The sequence below is a fragment of the Mercurialis annua genome, linkage group LG5 (genome assembly GCF_937616625.2).
Source record: "Mercurialis annua linkage group LG5, ddMerAnnu1.2, whole genome shotgun sequence".
In the NCBI taxonomy this organism is placed as follows: domain Eukaryota; kingdom Viridiplantae; phylum Streptophyta; class Magnoliopsida; order Malpighiales; family Euphorbiaceae; genus Mercurialis; species Mercurialis annua.
Window position 1 is genome coordinate 2,075,839 of NC_065574.1, and position 20,987 is coordinate 2,096,825.

At 34.5% G+C, this 20,987-nt stretch overlaps 6 protein-coding genes, 1 non-coding gene and 1 pseudogene across 10 annotated transcripts; 3 read left to right on the top strand and 5 right to left on the bottom strand.

Annotated features, from left to right (window-relative positions):
• Nucleotides 1-1,505: 1,505 nt before the first annotated feature.
• LOC126681552 (auxin-responsive protein SAUR21-like) lies at nucleotides 1,506-1,960 on the bottom strand. Its single transcript, XM_050377101.2, has one exon. The coding sequence runs from the start codon at nucleotides 1,846-1,848 to the stop codon at nucleotides 1,561-1,563; it is 288 nt and encodes a 95-aa protein (XP_050233058.1). The 5' UTR covers nucleotides 1,849-1,960; the 3' UTR covers nucleotides 1,506-1,560.
• A 1,270-nt stretch (nucleotides 1,961-3,230) lies between these two features.
• On the top strand, nucleotides 3,231-3,426 carry LOC126685173 (U2 spliceosomal RNA). The gene has a single exon (XR_007643288.1). It is a non-coding gene; the product is annotated as a U2 spliceosomal RNA (small nuclear RNA).
• Nucleotides 3,427-3,768: 342 nt separating this feature from the next.
• LOC126681554 (auxin-responsive protein SAUR21-like) lies at nucleotides 3,769-4,724 on the bottom strand. The gene has a single exon (XM_050377103.2). It carries the CDS (start codon nucleotides 4,131-4,133, stop codon nucleotides 3,846-3,848), a length of 288 nt encoding a protein of 95 aa, XP_050233060.1. The 5' UTR covers nucleotides 4,134-4,724; the 3' UTR covers nucleotides 3,769-3,845.
• Nucleotides 4,725-4,818: 94 nt separating this feature from the next.
• On the bottom strand, nucleotides 4,819-7,340 carry LOC126681531 (pentatricopeptide repeat-containing protein At2g22410, mitochondrial-like; annotated as a pseudogene).
• On the top strand, nucleotides 4,948-5,232 carry LOC126681565 (auxin-responsive protein SAUR21-like). The gene has a single exon (XM_050377114.2). It carries the CDS (start codon nucleotides 4,948-4,950, stop codon nucleotides 5,230-5,232), a length of 285 nt encoding a protein of 94 aa, XP_050233071.1.
• A 4,218-nt stretch (nucleotides 7,341-11,558) lies between the features above and the next one.
• Nucleotides 11,559-14,815, bottom strand: LOC126681535 (cyclin-D4-1-like). Of its 4 annotated transcripts, none has more exons than XM_050377081.2 (9): nucleotides 14,720-14,811; nucleotides 14,416-14,613; nucleotides 13,852-14,324; nucleotides 13,504-13,587; nucleotides 12,714-12,800; nucleotides 12,529-12,636; nucleotides 12,250-12,451; nucleotides 12,041-12,168; nucleotides 11,559-11,946 (listed from the first exon to the last, which is right to left on the bottom strand). In XM_050377081.2, the coding sequence occupies exons 3-9, from the start codon at nucleotides 14,002-14,004 to the stop codon at nucleotides 11,803-11,805; spliced, it is 906 nt and encodes a 301-aa protein (XP_050233038.1). In that variant the 5' UTR covers nucleotides 14,005-14,324; nucleotides 14,416-14,613; nucleotides 14,720-14,811; the 3' UTR covers nucleotides 11,559-11,802. The 4 variants fall into 4 exon arrangements, with proteins under 4 accessions (XP_050233038.1, XP_050233039.1, XP_050233037.1 ...); XM_050377082.2 differs by having other exon boundaries at nucleotides 14,416-14,527; nucleotides 14,720-14,788; XM_050377080.2 differs by having other exon boundaries at nucleotides 14,416-14,815.
• A 202-nt stretch (nucleotides 14,816-15,017) lies between these two features.
• LOC126681539 (uncharacterized) lies at nucleotides 15,018-17,281 on the top strand. The gene is made up of 3 exons (XM_050377087.2): nucleotides 15,018-15,255; nucleotides 15,447-16,087; nucleotides 16,891-17,281. Exons 1-3 carry the CDS (start codon nucleotides 15,225-15,227, stop codon nucleotides 17,008-17,010), a joined length of 792 nt encoding a protein of 263 aa, XP_050233044.1. The 5' UTR covers nucleotides 15,018-15,224; the 3' UTR covers nucleotides 17,011-17,281.
• Nucleotides 17,282-19,290: 2,009 nt separating this feature from the next.
• On the bottom strand, nucleotides 19,291-20,938 carry LOC126680669 (uncharacterized). Its single transcript, XM_050375829.2, has 2 exons — nucleotides 20,657-20,938; nucleotides 19,291-20,058 (listed from the first exon to the last, which is right to left on the bottom strand). The coding sequence occupies exons 1-2, from the start codon at nucleotides 20,798-20,800 to the stop codon at nucleotides 19,609-19,611; spliced, it is 594 nt and encodes a 197-aa protein (XP_050231786.2). The 5' UTR covers nucleotides 20,801-20,938; the 3' UTR covers nucleotides 19,291-19,608.
• Nucleotides 20,939-20,987: the final 49 nt, after the last annotated feature.

The window sequence follows — 20,987 nt, forward strand, 5'->3', positions numbered from 1 at the left end:
TATTGTAAGTAATGTGGTCACTAGCACCGCTATCAAGTATCCATGAAGTACGAATTAAAGTGCTCGAGTGTGTATGTAGATTACCTGAGAAGTGAGTGAAAGCCGAGGGATTACCGACATGGTGAGCAGTGGAGTTATATATGGACCTGTTAGGCTGCTGCTGTTGGCTGGAGGAAGGGGGCTGAAGTCGATTAAGGAGAGCCATGACTTGCTGGTATTCTGCATTCGAGAGTGAAAGATTTCCATGATTGTTCACCAAGGCAAGATTAGTGTCGTTTGCCCCTGTATCGGCAAGGTTGATATTGCTGCCTGCATTTTCTGCAGCAATGGTCCTCTTCTTTTTCCTACAATAATCAACAGTGTGGCCTTTATTGTTGCAAAAAGAGCACGTGAGGTGAGAGCGACATTGCCTTGTAGAGTGGTTGGACATGTTGCATTTGTCACATGATTTAGAGGCACCAGGGAGCAGCGACTCTTTGCTTCGTTTAATAGCAAAAGCCGAGCTGTTGAGGCCCTCCTTACCTCCGTGGATAGCAAAAGCTGAAGTGTCACTTGGTGGTAGAGACTTAGAAGGGATCTTTGCTTGTTGTTCTTGACGGAGAACCATCGAGTATGCTTTGTTTGGCGCAGGAAAGGGATCCAAGCCAATAATGCTGCTGCGGACTTGCTCAAAATCTGAATTAAGACCCATTAAAAATTGCATAGTCTTTTGATTTTCAAAGTATACCTTGATTTTGTCTGTGGTGGTGCAGGGGCAGGGAAGAAAGCCAGTCAGAGCATCTTTTTCATCCCATAAAGATTTTAACTTGGTGAAATATGTACTGACAGAGTCGCTTCCTTGAGTGCAGTCATGAATTGCCTTTTCAACATTAAAGAGAGAAACAATGTTAGATTGAGAAAACCTTTCGATAAGTTCGATCCAAATACCTTGGGCATCCTTGAAATGGATGACGCTTTTAGATATCTCCTTCGACATAGATCCGAGCAACCAAGTTTTGACGAGAACAGTGCATCGTTCCCATTGAAGCTCCTCGGTTGGGTTGTCAGTTGGGCGTGGCAGAGAGCCGGTGACAAAGCCAACTTTGTTTTTGATGGTTAGAGCCATCAACATAGATTCTTGCCAAGTAGTAAAGTTATCTTCCACTAATTGTTGCGAAACCAAGATGGCACCTGGTTGATCGGAGTGGTGGAGAAATAAGGGGTGATTGGAATCCTTCCATGGCTCGGATGTAGACATGTCCGATATGGAGAAAGTTTGATTTATTGTTCTGTTAATAAGGCTTTGATACCATGAAGAAACCTGAAAAGGTTGATTATATTTCTGTAAAAACTTAATTACAAAATGAATTAGGCATTAGCCTTATAAAGAGAAATTACAACGGTAATGAACAAAAGGAAAAGATTAAGCCTATAAACTAGCTATTTCCTAAACAACTACACAAGGAAAGAAGATATTTGTATTAAGGAAATACATAATAACCATTTTAGGAAGAAACGTACTAATCGGAGGCTAGAATAACTCCAATAACTACATTAATTCGGTATCTCAATGTTAATTTACTATCTACTCAAGCTCGAAGTGATATTAATAAAAGTATCTTCTCCGCAAGGGATTGTCAAGCCGCTCATTGGATGATAAAAACCAAACTGCTCTTCTGCTTTGCTAAGCAAATCTTGAAATGCAGGCTCGTTAAGATAGGAAACCGGAACTACAAATCTCTTTTTCTCCGTCTCTCCAATGTAAACTGCTAGGAAACCTTTTGGCACGTTCGAAGATGTTGAGTAAGTTTTATTTGTAGATCTGCGGAGAATTTGCTTGGCGATAACAGATGCAAGATGTCTGGCCATATTGATTTCTTTGGATGAAACTTTGTGAATATGGTTGAGAGGTTTAACTTTGTAGTTTAAGTGAGTGGTATTGTGTGTATGGTTGAGTTTGCCAGAGATATCAAAGTGTAGAGATATATATATATATAGATGATGAATAAGTATATGGGAGATTTGAATGAGTGGTCAAGATTAATCTTTGTTAGGACATAAGTCATTTAAGAGCCATGTGGCATTGCCTTCTAACTGATCAGCAAATATGGCATCATGTGTACTGCTTACTATACCTCCTTGCCCTACAGTTATGTCTATAAACAAATTGAAGGCCAGCAAAAGATTTAAAAATGATATGATAACTTAGCTTGATATCGGACATGGTTGAGACAATTAATTCATGAAATTAAGTTGAGCTTGTTTGTTAGTTTTCTGATTCTACAATCAGCAATAGGCTCACTAGTTGGCTGGTGGACATAGCATATGGGCTATGAACATTCACTGCCCTACATTAGTTGATTAGTCACAAAGCAAATCCATGTGAATTCATCAGAGACTGTTTTATCTATATACGTGTACTCCGAGTACTTCTCGCGAATTCCTTTTTGTAATACACTAATCAACAGAAACATCATGGCTATAATATTTGGCTGCCCTCCTTGCCAAGCAAATTCTGCGTCGATCTACATCAGCTGCAAATAGAACAGCCTCTGGATGTTCATGTGTGCCTAAAGGTTTCTTAGCAATATATGTGGGCGAGACAGAGAAGAAACAATATGTAGTTCCCGTATCCTATCTGAGAGAGGCTTCATTTCAAGATTTGTTAAGTAAAGCTGAAGAAGAATTCGGGTTTGATCATCAACAATTCCTTGTATGGAGGATACTTTTGTTCATGTCACTTATAATTTGTGTAGAACATAAGAAAATATGGCTGTAGACTAAACTAACTTACCACACAGAACAATTTTGTATGATAGGAACTTCTTGGTTAATGTAAATAGTCTATTTTATTTTTTTCAAACGTCAGATGTTTATATTCTTTTATCATTGATTATCTGCTAAATTCCAGTTTACAAATTATATTCATCTTTTAGTCATCCATTATATAATTAAGAATAATAAACAAAGGACTAATTTATCAAAAAAAAATAAACAAAGGACTAGCGAAAGGATTAAATGACGTAATGCAACGGAATTGATCAATAGGACTCAATGTTAAATCTGATAGAAATTAAACAGGACAGAACTAAAATTCATGAAATTGGGCTTTGTTTGACTTTGAATAACAGCTAGTTAATACTAGTACTTAGTTAGTTTAGTTAAATGTTTAACTATCCCACATTGAATACAAGAGAAAGGAATCAAAAGTAAGAGTATTATAAAATAAAAAACTTGAGATGGTACATAGCATACCTTTCTCGGCCTTTTGGCTAAGATCAAGTGTAGTATCTGTTCTTATCAGTTTAATATCTGATATGTGGGTCATCGGCCCACACGATATTAAATTTATTTTTTCAAGGGAAGAGTCCACCGCAGTAGCTTGCTATTGGGACTCTCGAGCGTCGCCCATGCGTTGCACTATTGCAAGGGCCTGGCGCACCCTACCAACTCTAGTTGCAAGAATCGAACTCCTAAGTTTTAGCTAAGATTTGATTTATTTAAACCAGTGATTGAGTTTCATGCAGATATTTGTTTAAATAACTTCTGATCATTTTTTAATATTTAAACAAAGCAGAACAAGCAGAAGCAATTACCGATTATTTTGAACTGATCTGTCCATAATTTCTGTAATTTCATTAGTATTTGTCTGCCATTGAAGTTTAAAACGCCCTGTTTTCCCACTTTGTTAATACAGGAAAACTCAATTTGAGAATGTAAGTAATTGTCTTAAGAAAATATGCAGGGCTTTTTAATTCACAAAATTCATTTGAAAAGAAAAAGTGTTATGCCATTTATAAATAAGTGTTCATTATTTACATTGGTCTGGCATGTTCTACCATTACAAAATTGTTTTTCAGTCTTTACTATCTACTCAAGCTAGAAGTTACATTAATAAAAGTCTCTTCTCTACAAGGAATTGTTAAACCGCCCATTGGGTGATCAAATCCAAACTGCTCTTCTGCTTTGCTTAGCAGATCTTGAAATGTAGGCTGGTTAAGATAGGACACGGGAACTACAAATCGCTTTTTCTCTGTCTCTCCAATGTAAACTGCTAGGAATCCTTTTGGCATATTTGAAGATGTCGAGTGAGATGTATTTGCAGATCTGCGAATAATTTGCTTGACAAGAACAGATGCAAGATGTCTGGCCATAGTGATCTTTTGGATGTAACTTTGCGGATAATGTTGAGAGGCTTAACTCTGTAGTTTAAGAGAATGGTATTGCTGTGTATGGTTGAGTTTGCTAGAGGTTTCGAAGTGTAGAGATATATATAGATGACGATGAGTACGTATATGGCAGATGTGAATGAGTGCTAAAAAACAAATTGGTTAGGACATAAGCCATTTAAGGGTCATGTGGCATTCTCTACTAGTTATAATACCTCCATGCCCTACATTTATGTCTATAAACAAATTGAAAGCCACCAAAAGATTTAAAAATGATATGATAGCTAATCTTGATATTAAACATGGTTGAGACAATTTGTGATGTCCAAATTTAGCTAGCAGCTAACAGCCTTACATTGCTTGATCATTTGCCACAATCACATGGTATGTCTCATTCATTTTACACAGTAGATAACACAAGCTATGCCCCTAATCTAATTCTCAGCTACTTACTTACTTGTCTCATGGATCGATATGCCTAATCCAATCTGATCTGGCTTATATTTATACCTTTAACATCTATATCAGCACCGATTTCCCGGCTGTCCTTCCAATCTTTAAAGCATTTTGTTGCCTTCAAACATGAATTTTGTAAATACCCCATTTTGTTGATTAGTTAGAAGACAATGCATGTGATACAATCTTATTCATTAATTTGAGAATCTCTATATACTATATGTATTATCTTCAAATACTTTCTTCTCAAACCAACAATTTCACATTCTCTTCAAGTACTATCCTTTCCAAGAACAACCTCCAATTCCTTCTAAAATATTTATAATAATTCATCCAAGAAACAATGGCTGTACAATTTTCTAGTGTTCTCCGTGCTGCTTTTTTGTCTTCAAAGAAATCTATTTCAAGATCCTTAGATGTGCCGAGAGGCTTCTTTGCTGTGTATGTTGGCGAGACAGAGAAGAAGCGATTTTTGGTTCCAATATCGTACCTGAACCAGCCTTCATTTCAAGATTTGCTCAATAAAGCTGAAGAAGAATTCGGATTTGATCATCCAATGGGCGGTTTGACAATTCCTTGCACAGAGGAGAGTTTTATCGATGCCACTTCTAACTTGAGCAGAGCATAAATTAGAGAAGGCAGAGCTTTACACTAACCCCACAAACAATTTTGTATCATAGGAATCTTACATTCAATGTAAACTAGTCTATTTTGAAGTTCGGTAACTTTGTCAAGGCTTTTATCCATTCTAGCTCCCATGATTCTGATAACTCACTGGACATGTAGATATTTCCTATTGACTTCAGATGAAAATTTCAGGTCTCTTGTCGTCAACCATGAATTTATTAACACGTCCTTCGATTTCAATTAAGCTAACAGCTCTGCATTTGAAGATCTCATGATCATTCATTAGTTCCCTAATATTCTTCACATCTTCCCATATTCTAGCTTCAGAAAACAAATTTGAAAGAAGCACATAAACACCTGAACTGCACCGCTCCAATTCCAAGATTTGTTTAAGAATTTGTTTCTCCATCTCAATGTTTCCGTAGATCCTACAGGCGCCGAGTAAAGCACCCCATATTACAATATCAATATCAGGTTTCATCGGCATTCCTCTTATTAGATTAACAGCTTCTTCTAAGAAACCTCCTCTCCCAAGAAGATCAACCATGCCTGCATAATGCTCAATTTCAGGTTTAATCCCATAAACAGAGCGCATTCTTTCAAAATAACATAATCCACTGTCTACAAGGCCGCTGTGGCTACAAGCTGAAAGCAATCCCGTGAAGGTTATTTCATCAGGCTAAATGCCTTCAACTTGCATCTTTTCGAAAAGCTGAACAGCTTCGAGTCCACAGCCATGTAATGCTAGGGCACCGATAATTGCATTCCAAGAAACTACATTCTTTTTCAGCATCTCATTGAACACATTGATGGCAATCCTAAGAGCACCGCATTTTGCATACATGTCTAGAAGTGAGTTGCATAGAGTGATATAATGTGTGCTGTTAATGTTGCAAATATAACCATGGATTTTCTTTCCCATGACTAAATCACCATTTTGACTACAGGCTGAAAGAACACAAAGTAAAGTGGCCTCATTCGGCTTCACTCTCAAATTAAGCATCTCATGGAAAAGATCTATAGCTTCTATACATTAACCTCCCTGAACATAACAAGAAATCATCGAGTTCCAAGAAACCACATTCTTCACTGGCATACGATCAAAATTCTTCCTTGCAAATTCAACAAGGCCATGTCTAGCATAAGCACTTACCATAGAAGTCCAAGAAACCACATTCTTATCATGTATCCCACCAAAAACTCTCTCAGCTGACCGCATATCCCCGCATTTAGCATACATATCAACTAAAGCATTCTTACAAACTAAATCTATCTCCATGCCAGTAATCTCAATATACAAATGCACAAACCTACCCAAATTGATATCACATCTCCGCGAACAAACCAAAAGCAAGTTAACTAAAGTAAACTCATCAGGCTCTGCTCCCTTTTCCCTCATCTCTTTAAACAATAAAAACACTTCTTTACACCGACCCATTTTTTTCTCTCAGACATATAATCAAACACTTGCCGTGCATACCCAACAAACCCACAAGCAAATAGGCATTTATCAAACCATTTCCAACACAAACAAGTGGTACAATACCCAACTTTATAGCATGACCATGAACAATCATGCACATCAAATACAAGCTTTAAGCACAAAAGGGAAAGTGAATTCATTCGGAGAATGACCAAATTCGATCATTTCGCAGTATAAAAGTATCGAATTTATTGAATTGTTACTGTTGCAGTAACCTCTAATTAGACTATTGTACATGAACTTATTGGGTATTGAAATTTGATCAAAAACTAGCTGGGCATAGTCTAGATTGCCCTTATCAGAAACAGCACAAAAAGATACTAACTTGCCAAGAGTAAGAGTCTGATCAGTGAGGCTATTGAGGACAATTTGGGCATGAATTTGCTTCAATTGTTTCATACAAGTGCATTTTTCTAGCAAATTTTGAAGAATTTGGTGAGTTTGGGACTTGAATTGGTGGTTTGATGTTAGGGTTTGATTAAGGCGGGAAGCAACGGTAAAATATTCGAACATGGCAGTAGGCGGTTTAGCAACAAAACTGAAATCAAACATATCATAATAAATAGGCTATATTTATTTTTGGAGTCCCTGAACTATACGACTTATGATTATCTGGTCCCTCATCTTTAGTTATATCTTCTTTAATCCTAAACTTCTATTTTTAATCAATTGAGTCCTTGAATTTCTATTTTTTCAACAGTTGGATCCTTAAACTTTTTTTTAACAGTTGGGTCCTTCTCAAGCCCCTTAAAAGGATCCAATTGACCAAAAAATATAAGTTTATGGACTGGAAGAGACAAAATTGAAGATGGGGGACGAATAATCAAAAGTTGTTAGTTTAGGGATCTCAAAATAGGTTTAGCCTAATAAATACAATTCTAAAGAAAACAGAAAAGAAAAAGAATCCATCTCTAAGTCCGATGACAAATATATACTAAACCTTTTGTAAACTGATAGGCATAAGTTATAATTTTTGAATAGTAAAAATCAAAAATACATAATAAAATTACAAAACACGCTAAATTATACGATTTCATTTGTACTTAACCATATAACTAATTGTCTTTATTACAATGCGTTTAAAAAAATGGAGATCGTTGAGGAAATCATTTTCTACATCTTCTCTTTAGAGGTGGAAGAATTGGCTCATTAGAAAGGGGTGATGATTGCTCTTCTGATTTTAATTGGCAGCCAATTGAACAATATTTGTAATTTGATGAACGATGAACTTGATGATGTTGTATGAGATCCCTCTTACATGTTTCACATCTTGAATGATAATTATTTAATTTTCCGTTTTCGCATTCTTTTTGAAGTCTAGGTCTCGAATTAATATAGATGATGGTAGTATTATTGATCTTGTAAGTTTGAATTTTCGATACATCGTAATTTGTCAGTGTTGTAGGAGGAACACTAATGTGATATGAAGCTTTATAAACCTACAAAAAATATAAAAAAAATTACAAAGTGAAAAAGTAAATGCTAAATTAAGGTGTATGACAAATAAAAAATTTGGTGTAAGATCATGTATTAAATTTAATGTAACGGTTACTACAACTACTCACAACTTACAACAACAACAACAACGAATAGTCAATTTGATTTTTTTACAAGAGATAAATAACACAACAGATTGCACTTAGAAAATTAAAGAGGAAATTAGAGTCATGTCACAGATAATAATAATATTACAAACACAAGATGCAAGATTTAATCAACCTTAAAACTTGAGTTTTGAGCCATGATTCGTTTTTATTGTAAATCAATTAACAGAATAGTAAAGAGGAAGTAATAAGGATAAAAAAACAACTAGAGACATAATATAATCTAATAAAATTTAATTATGACTAATTTTAAAACTTACTTGAACAATGTTGTGATCTTTATGATCTTTTCGATCTCTTTTGCAAACTTCACATAATGTGAAATTTGATGTAGATTTTATACAATCCAAGCAGAAAAAATTGTAATGTTTTGAATAGTGAAATTTGCATGGTTCATAAAACTTAGTTTGTAACAGCGCTTGTAACCATGAAAAAGACTCAATAACTTTTTTAATGAACTAAATTTATGTAGCAGTTGATTCGTATTATTTGCACATATATAGAGTAGCAAACGTTGAATCCGAACTATACAGGGACTCCTTCCTATTTAGTATTTATTTTTCAATTAAAATATTCCTTTTCCATTTAGGAATGTATTAAAAATAAAAAAAATCGGAATTAATTTCTTTTAGATTTCATGAGAAATAAGTGGTACAATACCCACCTTTACAGCACAAAAGATACTAATTTTCCGAGTGTAAGAGTCTAATCAGTGAGGCTATTGTGGACAACTTGGTCATGAATTTGCTTCAATTGTTTCATACAAGTGCATTTTTCTTGCAAATTATGAAGAATTTGGTGAGTTTGGGACTTGAATTGGTGGTTTGATATTAGGGTTTGATTAAGGCGGGAAGCAACTGTTAAAGATTTGAACATGGAAGTTGGCGGTTAAGCAACAAAACTAAAATCAGACATATCATAATAAATAGGCTATATTTGTTTTTGAAGTCCCTGAACTATACGACTTATGATTATCTGGTCCCAAATTTGTGCATACGAAATTATAGATAAAATTGATTCGTGGATTTTTGTATTATACCTTTTTTGTTCAAAAGGTCCTTAAGGACATCAATTATAACAAAACTAGAAGAAATTATATATCATTTCAAAAAATTTACTAAGCAATAACCAGATACAAGTAATAAAGCATATATAGAAGAAATTATAACATTGTGAAATCCACAACCTTCATCTTTGCTGTTGTTAGTGGAAACATGAACTGAAGATTGTATTATACAATATATTACATTAATTGACATTTTAAGCAAAGGTTGCATTTACATATCAAAAAAATTAATAAAAAGGCAGAAGTTTGTGGCTAGATGAATCTATTAACTTGGAAAGAGATCTGCCCATAAGGCAATTTCAAGAAATCCACTTCAACATCTGTGCCGAAAGGTTTCTTGGTCGGCGAAACAGAGAGGAAGCGATTCTTAGTTCCGGTATCATACTAAAACCAGCCGTTCTTTCAAGATTTGTTAAGTAAAGCAGAAGAAGAGTTCGGGTTTGATCATCCAACAGGCGGTTTCACAATTCCTTGCACGGAGGATGATTTTCTCCATATCACTTCAAACTCGTGCAGACCATAAGAAGTACAGCTTTTTAGTATACTAATCAATTTTGTATGACATGAATTTCATGTATTCCATGTAAATACTTCTTTTAACAAATGAAACAGATACATTTTTCCTATACAGATCAGTTTTTTTAATCTTATTTTGTCTATTGTCAATTACCTGTCTCTAACTACACTAACAAACAACTATACTATCAGTGATACTGTGATACATACAAGTAAAAAGAAAACTATATTAAACTCTCTATATATGTAATTCTATAGTAATCAGTGGTTAACAAAGGCATTAAATTTTGTATTGTTCAAATAGAACAATAGTAAATTGAACACGTATGCATGTCTTGGGAGCACACAGGTAAATGTAATTATAGTTTTCTTTTAGTTGCAGTACTGGTCTAGATATATAATTTAATTTAATTGGAATCTTGATGCAAAGGTCAAATATTTGTGCTCATTTGATTTTCTGGGTTCAATTTGTTTGCTGATTTAGCCATTCACAATCACAGGGGCAAGCATTTGAGGTGAAGTTGATAAGGAGGGCGTGACAATCCATGGAAACTGATTACGGGATATCTCTTTTCGGAAGGCCACCGTTTTTGAATGGTACGGACTACACAGATTATATGTATTGGAAGATAAAGATGAGAGTTTTAATCGAAGCAATGGATTTGGGGATGTGGGTGTTGATCCAGAATGGATCACTCAATCTTCCAACAAAGCCGGCATTGGAGATTGATGAGAGGCTGATTCAATTGGAGAAACACGCTATGCATGTCTTATACTGTGCTCTAGACGACAATGCAGTCGCTAGTGTCTTTGGATGCCACTCTGCCAAGGCGATATGGGATAAGCTTGAGCTTATTCATGAAGGAAACGCTCGAGTCAAAGAAATTTAGATTAGTATGCTAGAAGAGGATTATGAGCAGTTAAAGATGGTGCCTTATGAGTCCATAAATGAAATGTTTATTAGGTTTTTGCACATCATAAATGCCTTGAGCTCTCTAGGAAAGACGTATTCTGATGCGGCTCTTGTGAGTAAATTTCTCAGGTCGATTTCAACCAAAAGTTGCACGAATTCGAGAGACGAAAGATCTTAGTAGGACGAGCATTCATGAGATGGTTGGTTTCTTAATGGCAGAACAGATATGGATGAAAAGGGAAGAAAAGGAGGGACAGGTATCATAATTTGTTTTTTCTGTAAATCTAATTAGGACTAATGCACATACTATCAACTAAATTTGATCTTTCAGTTTTAGTCAAATCGCCTAATTTGGTGTGATAGTATGCTCCATCTAAGTTTTGATATTTTGTTTCCATTTCCGAAAATATATCTAAAACTTCGAAACTCTATATTTACAACTTATTATTACAAATAATGCCACTTCGCCATTTTAAGAATCAGCTTAGATTATTTACCTATGATATGTATTGGATGATGCTATGCTTAACACTCCCTCTCAGCTAGTTTTTGCACAGAAACTTATTCACTATTATGATCCATATTTCATTTCCACTTCCGAAAATATTTCTAATCAACCAAGAATGATGGCAGAACGTATTATTCTCCGCATTTCTGTTTGGGGTGCAAAGAAATATACATTGACATCGTTTAGTTGATGATAAAAATAAACAGAACAGAATAATTCAGGAAATTGAGCATTGAATAACAACTAATAGTAGGGCAATTTTATGTAAAATCAAGATTCTCTGTTTCAATGTTGTTGCAGATCAAATCACATTCGTTCTAACTAAACTAAACTAAACAAATTGCTGCAATTATGCTCAAAAAGTAATCTCCTATAAGCATATAACTCGAAAATAGTTTTTCCAATCCAATCATGTTTATGAAAATTCATCTAATAGTAAACAGCAGTTCTTGAAGTTCTAATGACAACCTGACAACCCTTTTCATTCACGAGGAAAATGAGTTTCATCCAAATCAAAATCGACGGGTTGTATTTCTCCCACGCCCTGTCCCGGAGACAGTGTATCAATTTCAGGATTGAAATAGTCACTCATCTTACTGTAACAGGCTTCTAGTTCTTCCCTATTCTGAAAAAAATGCATAAATGTCATTATCATGCAGATTTATATATGAAAAACAGTTACTCAAACTGAACGTTATATTTATATAACTAGTTCATACCAGTTGGAGATCTTTGATTGTAAACCTTTCCATACATTCAGAATACTTTGCAGCGTCCATTGCTTTAACGATCATAAGAACAGCTGATGCTGCTACCGATGAAGGCCTGAACTGTATACATCTTATGTCTGCAATAGTTTAACTATTTCATCAGAATAAGTTCAAATATGTTCAACACGACTTGATCGGATGCTCAATTATTAATATACCTTCGTGTGATTGATATATCAGCTGAGTAACATCCGACTTGAACTTCGATCCTCGTTCTTCTGCTATAGAACTGAAGCTCGGCACATAATATAGAGCATTTACAGCATTTACGCAATTCTCCAGCGGACCAATTCTATCGAGAATCAGACTCTCAACAGTCTCAACATCTTTTTCATCAATTTCCATATAAGGTTCCTGTTTCTGTTCAAAGAAAAAATATTCATGATGCTAAAAGAAAAACAGACTCAACATAAGAAATGAAACATGGAGATACGTACCAGATTTATTATCTTGTCGATAGAATCATCATTCATCTTCACACCAATAAACAGGCAACTCAATGCGAGTATCTTAACACGGTAAGCAACATCTCTCTCCCCTAATGTCTAAACCAATTAAGAACTTCAGGTCAGTACAGTAATTAAGCAGACACATAATTTAGCACAACACTTGTAAAATTTACCGGCAATGTATGGGTCGAAGTGAATCTATCGAAGATGTTCATAGCCAGATATCGAACATTAGCGTCGAATAGATCAATCATGGCGCTCTGCATCAGATTTCACATCCCATTCAACAACCAGTTAATTACGCACTTAACCAAAATTCGCTAAAATGAAACCATTGGGTTTAGTTCTTTCATGTCAAAAACCCCAAATATTTTGAAGTTGTCAGGATACAAGCAGAAGCAGAAATAAAACACAAATTTTTCTTTCTATGCTTTCCTACTAACCAAACAAACTTCAGCACATGTTTATTTTTCAAGAAACTAAATTTTCTTTTATATCATCCCTAAAGATTCTTTTATATCATCCCAAATTTTCTAGTCTAGCAAACACGATAAAGGCAGGATTGAAATACCAAAACAATAAAGATTTGAAACTACATTAATCTCCAAGATTTGAAACTACAAGCATTAATTTTCAAGAAAACCAAATAAAGATCTGAAACTACATTAATCTTCAAGAAAACCAGATAAAATTTGAAACTATATTAATCTTCAAAATTTGCAACTATATTAATCTTCAAGATTCCGAACTGCATTAATCTTCAAGAAAACAAACAAAGAATTGAAATTACACTAATCTTCAAGAAACCGATTAAAGATTTAAAGCTACAGTAATCTTCAAGAAACCGAATAACGATTTGAAACTACATTAATGTTCAAGATTTGAAACCCTAAAGACCCAAAAAGAAGGCAAAACAAATAAAGATTAAGCTCAAGAAAAGCAAGAGAAGGATTAAAGACTGACTTGAGCGATGAAGGGTACAACTACTCGTCTGAGTTTCCAGTAAGATGCGTGAGTTGTGGCTCTAACATTCAAAGACTTGTAAAACTGACCGGATAAAGATTTGAAACTACATTAATCTTTAAGAAAACAAATAAAGAATTGAAACTACATTTATCTACAAGAAACCGAATAAAGAATTGAAACTACATTAATCTTCCAGAAATCGAATAAAGATTTGAAACTACATTAATCTCCAAGAAAACAAGTAAAGATTCGAAACCACATATTAATCTTCAAGAAACCAAATAACGATTTGAAACCCTAAAGACCAAAAAAGAAGGCAAAACAACAAAAGGATTAACGACTCACTTGAGCGATGAAGCGTACAATTTCTCGTCTGAGTTTCCAATAAGATGCGTGAGTTCTGGCTCTAACATTTAAAGACTTGGGTTCCACTGCTAGCCATTGTTCTACTTGTCTTCTCTCAGAAACACTCAATCTCTCATCTGTCACAGTCTCCATTTTCAATTTTGCTTTAGAGAAAGAAAAGAAAAGAAAATGAGGGAGTAGTAATGTTTTTCTTTTCTCTGCTCAGTTGGTTATATATAAACAGCTACAGATTCTTTGGAGCCAAAGTTAGTTATGCAACTGCAAATGGTATGTTGCCACGTAAGAACTCACTGAGCACGGGAAAATCTTCGAGCTTCTATTAAATACAGAAATTAAATAGAAATTATCACAACATCCAAAGATTGAGGCCCCTCATCCGGGAAATTAGCCTTAATAGCCACAATATGAGACCACTGAATTTCAACCAAATCTCCTTCATATCTTTATTTATACTGCACAATCCAGATACAACAAATTAATCTCTAAACTGAATTAAAAAAAAAATCAAAACTTCAACAAACAATAAAAACACAAATCAAATACCTCCCAGCTCCCAATTCTCAAAAGGGTAGAAGGAAAATTAGAAGCCTTGAACTTATCGGTAGTATTAAAACTGCATCCTTGTGATCTTGCTTGGTATTATTATTATTATTTCCTTCAGAAAGTTTCATTTGAATTAAATCTAAAAAAGATGGAGTCTTTTTAAGACGCAAATCAAGAGGGCTTGGTTCTTCAAGTGGACTAGTAGTGGGTATCATCCGAAATAGTAAAAAAAAAAAAATTAAAACCAAATTTTTCTGTTTGTTTCTCGGGAAAATTGATGGAAAATGAAAGTGAAGAGAGAAACCTGAGACTGGGAATCATGTTTAAGACGTTTGTAAAGCGGACCCAATCGGTCTAATTCAAAACAAGAAGCGTCGAGGTCCACGGAGATGCTCCTTCTAATCCACCCTCGCTCTCCTCCAGTTTCCACCGAGATGGAGCAGCGGCAGCTTCTCCGTGTTTCCGGGGAGAATTTATTTTATTTTTTATAAAATTATAAAATTTTTATTAATTATTAGGATATATTTAATCATTTTTAAAGTTAAAGGATTTTTAGAATTTTTTCAAAACAGAAAATATATACTTCTATTTAGTTGTTTATTTTATTTTTTGAATCTTATTTTGTCAGTTGAGATAGCATTAGTACTAGTTGTCAATTACCTTTTCTCTAACAAACAAGTGTTCTATCACTGACACTGTGACGCATTTATAAAACACAACTGTAATATTAAACTAGCCGTTGGTTCTGTTCCTCGTTAATAACGAGAAATGCAATATATAGAAGCAAAACGAACCAAAAACAAGTAGGAATGAAAAAGAAAAAACAACTGAATCTATCGAGTAAGTTCCCTTTGATTTAATTTTGGTATTAAATTGCGGCTTTATATTGAATTTCATGAACTTTAAATTCTAGCATTAAATTTTGGATTGCTCTTGTTCAATTCTAGCATTATAGTATTATTTAGTAATGGTCAAGATAGATAATTTTCTGGGTTCGATTAATTTTCTGATTTAGCCATTGACAACTACAGGGGCAAGCATCTGCAGTCTATCCATGGCAAGCGAATACGGAACGCCACCATTTTTGAATGGTACAGTCTACACAGACTATATGTACTGGAAGATTAAGATGAGAGTGTTTGTCCAAGCAATGGATTTGGATATGTGGATGTTGATCGAGAATGGACCCCGTCCACAAACGAAGATGGCTCTCGAGGTCGATGAGAGGCTGATTCTACTGGAGAAGAGGGCTATGCATGTCTTATACTGTGCTCTAGACGACAATGCACTCGCTAGTATAGTTGGATGCAACTCTGCGAAGGATATATGGGATAAGCTTGAGCTTATTCATGAGGGAAATGCTCGAGCCAAAGAGATGAAGATTAGTATGCTAGAAGAGGATTATGAACAGTTTAAGATGGTTCCTTATGAGTCCATAAATGAAATGTTTACGAGGTTTTTGCATATCATAAATGCCTTGCGCTCTCTCGGAAAGACATATTCTGATGCTGCTCTTGTGAGTAAATTTCTCAGGTCGCTTTCTAATTCTTGGAAGCCGAAAGTTACACGAATTCGAGAGACGATGGATTTGAGTAGAGTGAGCATTCATGAGCTGGTTGGTTTCTTAATGGCAGAAGAAATGTGGATGAGAAGGGAAGAAAAGGAGGGACAGGTATCATAAACTTTTTCTTCTGCAAAATCTAATTAGGACAAATGTACATGCTATCATGTAAATTTGATCTTTCAGTTTTAGTTGGATCGCCTACTTTAGTGTGAAAGGTGTGACAGTATGCTCCATCTATGTTTTGATAGTCCGTTTCCATTTCCGAAAAAATTTCTAAAACTTCGAAACTCTAAATTTATAACTTATTCTTATAAACGATGTCACTTAGCCATCTTAAAAATCAGCTTAGATTATTTTCCTATGATATGTATTGGATGATGCCATGCTTAACACTCTCTCCCAGCTAGTTTTTGCACAGAAACTTCCTTACTCTTATGTTTCGTATTTCGTTTCCATTTCCCAAAATATTTCGAATCAACAAAAATATTTCGAATCAACCAATATTCTTCTCATCTTGGAAGGTTTCTTGGCAGTGTGTGTCGGCGAAACAGATGATTATGATTGCAATTTCCATTCACAATTTATTCGGGAAATTGAGCTTTGAAGACTCTGTTTCAATGTTGTTGCAGATCAAATCACATACACTCTAGCTACACTAAACTAAACAAACTGCTGCTAATTGTTCACAACACATAATCTCCTATAAGCATATAACGCAACAAGTTAGCTAATACAAACGTTCCCTCTTCGGAACTTCCACGCAATGTTCCGCTGACTGTCTCAATTCCAAATTTAAGTGTAGAACTTGATTCTTCAGTTTCAGTATTGCAATAGTTAGTACTCATCGTATAGTAACAGGCTTCTAATTCTTCCCTCTTCGGAATACATGCTTACATGTTATCATTATGCAGATAAATATGAAAACTTCGCCCAGTAACAGGCTCGTCATGACTAAAAAAAGAACCAGGCTCGAACACAATCCTCTCCCCTTGTGCACTGCGATTTTCAGGATCCCAATTCCACGGTGTTAAAAAAGAGTTATCCCGAAACAAGAATGACGTTAATAGCCTGTATTTATCTTCTACAGCTTGCATTTGAATAGCTTGCATTTTCGCTATTGTCCTCAGGCGTCGCAGTTCTTCTAATTCCCTCTGCTGTTGGTGTAATTCTCGCCACTGCTGCAGTATTTGCTGAACACCATCAGCCTGTGGCGGTGGTTGTTCTACAAGCTGTAATAAACGCTGGCGCTGCCTGTAATATTTTAATACTTGTCCTGAGTATAATTCAATTAAATCTGCGTCTGTTCTTTTCTCTTCATGATCATCATTTCTGGTTCCGCTCGTCTGGATCGTAAAGAATACAACACAGAAGTAAATCTTTTGAAGTTTTTAGTCATTTTCTCAGGATACAACACAGAAGTAAGACACAATTTTTTTCTTTCTCTGCTTTCCTACTAACCAAACAAACTTCACCACATCTTTATTTTTCAAGAAACATAAGTGCTTTAAGATTATTTCGCTACAAAAAGAATCTCCAAACCCTAGGCCAAATAAAGATTCTTTTACAATACAAATTTTCTAGTCAACCAAACAGGATATATAAATGATTATATTCTTAAAATTCCAAGAATCATAGGCAAGACTGAAGTACCAAAACAATAAAGATTTGAAACTACATTAGTCTTCAAGAAAACCAACTAAAGATTTGAAACTACATTACTCTTCAAGATTTGAAACTATATTAATCTTCAAGAAAACCAAATAAAAGTTTAAAACTACATTAATCTTCAAGATTTGAAACTACATTAATCTTCAAGATTTGAAACTACATTGATCTTCAAGAAAATCAAATAAAGATTCGATACTACATTTATCTTCAAGAAACTAAACAGAAAGATTAAAGATTAATGACTCACCTTAGGTTCCGTCGCTAGCCATTTTTGAACTTGTGCCCTCTCAGAAAGAGTCAATCGGTGATCACTGTACATTTTCTGTTCATCTTTTAATGTTTTTAGTCACTTTCTCAGGATACAACACAGAAGTAAAACACAACTTTCTTTCTTTCTTTACTTTCCTACAAACCAAACAAACTTCACCACATCTTTATTTTTCAAGAAACCAAATGCTTTAATATTATTTCACTACAAAAATAATCTCCAAACCCTAGGCCTAAAGATTCTTTTACAATACAAATTTTCTAGTCAAACAAACAGGATAAATGATTATATTTATTCTTCAAATTCCAAGAATCAAAGGCAAGATTGAAATAACCAAAACAATAAAGACTTGAAACTACATTAATCTTCAAGAAAACCAAATAAAGATTTGAAAATACTACATTAATCTTCAAGATTTGAAACCCTAAAGACCCGAAAAGAAAGCAAAACAAATATAGATACGATACTACATTTATCTTCAAGAAACTAAACAGAAAGATTAAAGATTAACAACTCACCTCAAAATCTGCTCTGAGTTTCCCATAATTGGCTCTAACATTCCGAAACTCGGGTTCCGTCGCTAGCCATTTTTCAACTTGTGCCCTCTCAGAAGGAGTCAATCGGTGATCACTGTTCATTTTCTGTTCTAACTTTAAGAAACAATTATATTCATCCAAAAAAAACTTTTAGAATGAAAAGAAAATGAGAGAGTAGAGTAGTGATGATTTTCTTTTCTTGTCTCTGTTGGTTATATATAAAAACAGTTACAGATTCGTTGGAGGGAAAATTAGTTATGCAACTGCAAATGATATGTTGCCACGTGTATAAGATTTGGATAATGGGCCATTTAGCCCCCTGAACAATTTACACATTTCTCTATAGCATACGAGGTAGAGTATTTGGCGTTTATTATCTTAGAAATATGATTTTACATGAGATAGAATATTTATAAAAAAAATTCCTTAAAATAATTTGACAGTCTGGTCCGTGATAATTATTTCAAGCAGTAAATACAAAAATAGTCTAATTGATAAAATAAAATATATTGTAATCTATTAACTTATTTTTAAGATAAAAAGAGTTCATAATAAGAGAAAATATAGTATATACAATTTTGGCCTAATGATCTAAAAAGGCTAAACTTTTGCAACTTTTATCCATTCTAACTAAAACTTCTAAATATGTTAATTTTAGCCAGATTTAAAGAATTTTATTTCGATTACAGTGTAAGTGAAAAAATTTGAACGAGGAGCCAGGAGAGTGTATATTTGTTAGAATGAATTAAACTAATTTGATATCTCTCCTATTAAACTAGTAATTTTTTTAGCAGTGCCTTGTTTGCACAAAACTTGGAAACTTTACTATACTTCTTACGAGCATGTATTTGTTAATAGAGGAAGACTCATATAGAGAATGTAAGTGATTGTCTTAAGAAAATTACAGGGCTTTAATTCACAAAATCCGATAACAATTTTCATTCAAAATCCGATAACAATTTTGAAAATCCGATAACCCTTTTCATTCACGAGCAGTTCTTATATTGCTTCCACACATTGTTCCAGTGACTGTCTTAATTCCAAATTCAAATGTAGAACTTAATTTTTCAGTTTCAGGTTTCCAATAGTTACTCATCGTATAGTAACAGGCTTCTAAGTCTTCCCTCTTCAGAATACATGCTTACATGTTACTATTATTATGCAGATAAGTATGAAAAACATCGTCTAGTAACAGGCTTGTCATGAGTAAAAAAAGAACCAGGCTCAAACACAATTCGCTCTCCTTGTGCACTGCGATTTTCAGGATTTTCAGGATTCCAATTCCATGGTGTTAAAAAGGAGTTATCCCGAAACAAGAATGACGTTAATAGCCTGTATTTATCTTCTTCAGCTTGCTGTTTAATAGCTTGCAATTTCTTTAGTGTCCTCAGGCGTCGCAGTTCTTCCAATTTCCACCACTGATGTTGTATTTGTTGCCACTGCTGCTTTATTTGTTGCTGACGACGAACACCATCAGCTTGTCGCGGTGGTTGTTCCAAAAGCTGCATTAAACGCAGGCACTGCCTGTAATAGTCATATACTTGTCCCGAGTATAATTCAGTTGCTGCTGCGCCTGTTCTTGCTTCTTCATAGCTTGCTCTGCTCGTCTGGGTCATAAAGGATACCACACAGAAGTAAATCTTTCAATGTTCATAGTCATTTTCTCAGGATACAACACAGAAGTAAAACACAAATTTTTTCTTTCTGTACTTTCCTACTAACCAAACAAATTACTTCACCGCACACATCTTTATTTTCAAGAAATCAAATGCTTTAAGATTATTTCGCTACAAAAAGAATCTCCAAACCCTAGGCCTAAAGATTCTTTTACAATACAGATTTTCTAGTCAAACAAACAGGATAAATGACTATATTCTTGAAATTCCGAGAATCAAATGCAAGATTGAAATACCAAAACAACAAAGGTTTGAAACTATATTAATCTTCAAGAAAACCAAATAAAAAATTTAAACTACATTAATCTTCAAGATTTAAAGCTGCATTAATAAGATTTGAAACTACATTAATCTTCAAGAAAACCAATTAAAGATTTGAAACTACATTAATCTTCAAGATTTGAAACTACATTAATAATCTTCAAGATTTGAAACCCTAAAGACCCGAAAAGAAAGAAAAACAAATAAAGATTCGATATACATTTATCTTCAAGACACTAAACAGAAGGATTTAAGATTAAAGACTCACTCTAGTGAACAAGGGTGCAAAATCTGGTCTGAGTTTTCCATAAACTGTCTTATTATTGGCTCTAACATTCAAACCGGGTTCCGTCGCTAGCCATTTTTCAACTTGTGCCCTCTCAGACGGAGTCAATCGGTGATCACTGTTCATTTTCTGTTCTAACTTTAAGAAAGAAAAGAAAAGCAAATGAGGGAGAGGAGTAGTGATGTTTTTCTTCTCTGATCTCTGTTGGTTATATATAGAAACAGTAACAGATTCGTTGGAGGGAAAATTAGTTATGCAACTGCAAATGATATGTTGCCACGTAAGAACTTAATTTGCAAACCCTTCGAGCCCT

Excerpts from the sequence above, each read along its gene's own strand:
- LOC126681552 (XM_050377101.2), bottom strand. The coding sequence starts at position 1,848 with ATGGCCAGACATCTTGCATCTGTTATCGCCAAGCAAATTCTCCGCAGA.
- LOC126681554 (XM_050377103.2), bottom strand. The coding sequence starts at position 4,133 with ATGGCCAGACATCTTGCATCTGTTCTTGTCAAGCAAATTATTCGCAGA.
- LOC126681565 (XM_050377114.2), top strand. The coding sequence starts at position 4,948 with ATGGCTGTACAATTTTCTAGTGTTCTCCGTGCTGCTTTTTTGTCTTCA.
- LOC126681535 (XM_050377080.2), bottom strand. The coding sequence starts at position 14,004 with ATGGAGACTGTGACAGATGAGAGATTGAGTGTTTCTGAGAGAAGACAA. Across the intron at positions 13,588-13,851 it reads TTGTACGCTTCATCGCTCAA|TTTTACAAGTCTTTGAATGT; the intron begins GTGAGTCGTTAA and ends TTATCCGGTCAG. Across the intron at positions 12,637-12,713 it reads CTTCGACCCATACATTGCCG|ACATTAGGGGAGAGAGATGT; the intron begins GTAAATTTTACA and ends TAATTGGTTTAG.
- LOC126681539 (XM_050377087.2), top strand. The coding sequence starts at position 15,225 with ATGAAAAAGAAAAAACAACTGAATCTATCGA. Across the intron at positions 15,256-15,446 it reads AAAACAACTGAATCTATCGA|GGGCAAGCATCTGCAGTCTA; the intron begins GTAAGTTCCCTT and ends TGACAACTACAG. Across the intron at positions 16,088-16,890 it reads GGGAAGAAAAGGAGGGACAG|ATAAATATGAAAACTTCGCC; the intron begins GTATCATAAACT and ends ATCATTATGCAG.
- LOC126680669 (XM_050375829.2), bottom strand. The coding sequence starts at position 20,800 with ATGAACAGTGATCACCGATTGACTCCGTCTGAGAGGGCACAAGTTGAA. Across the intron at positions 20,059-20,656 it reads TTGCACCCTTGTTCACTAGA|ACGAGCAGAGCAAGCTATGA; the intron begins GTGAGTCTTTAA and ends TTTATGACCCAG.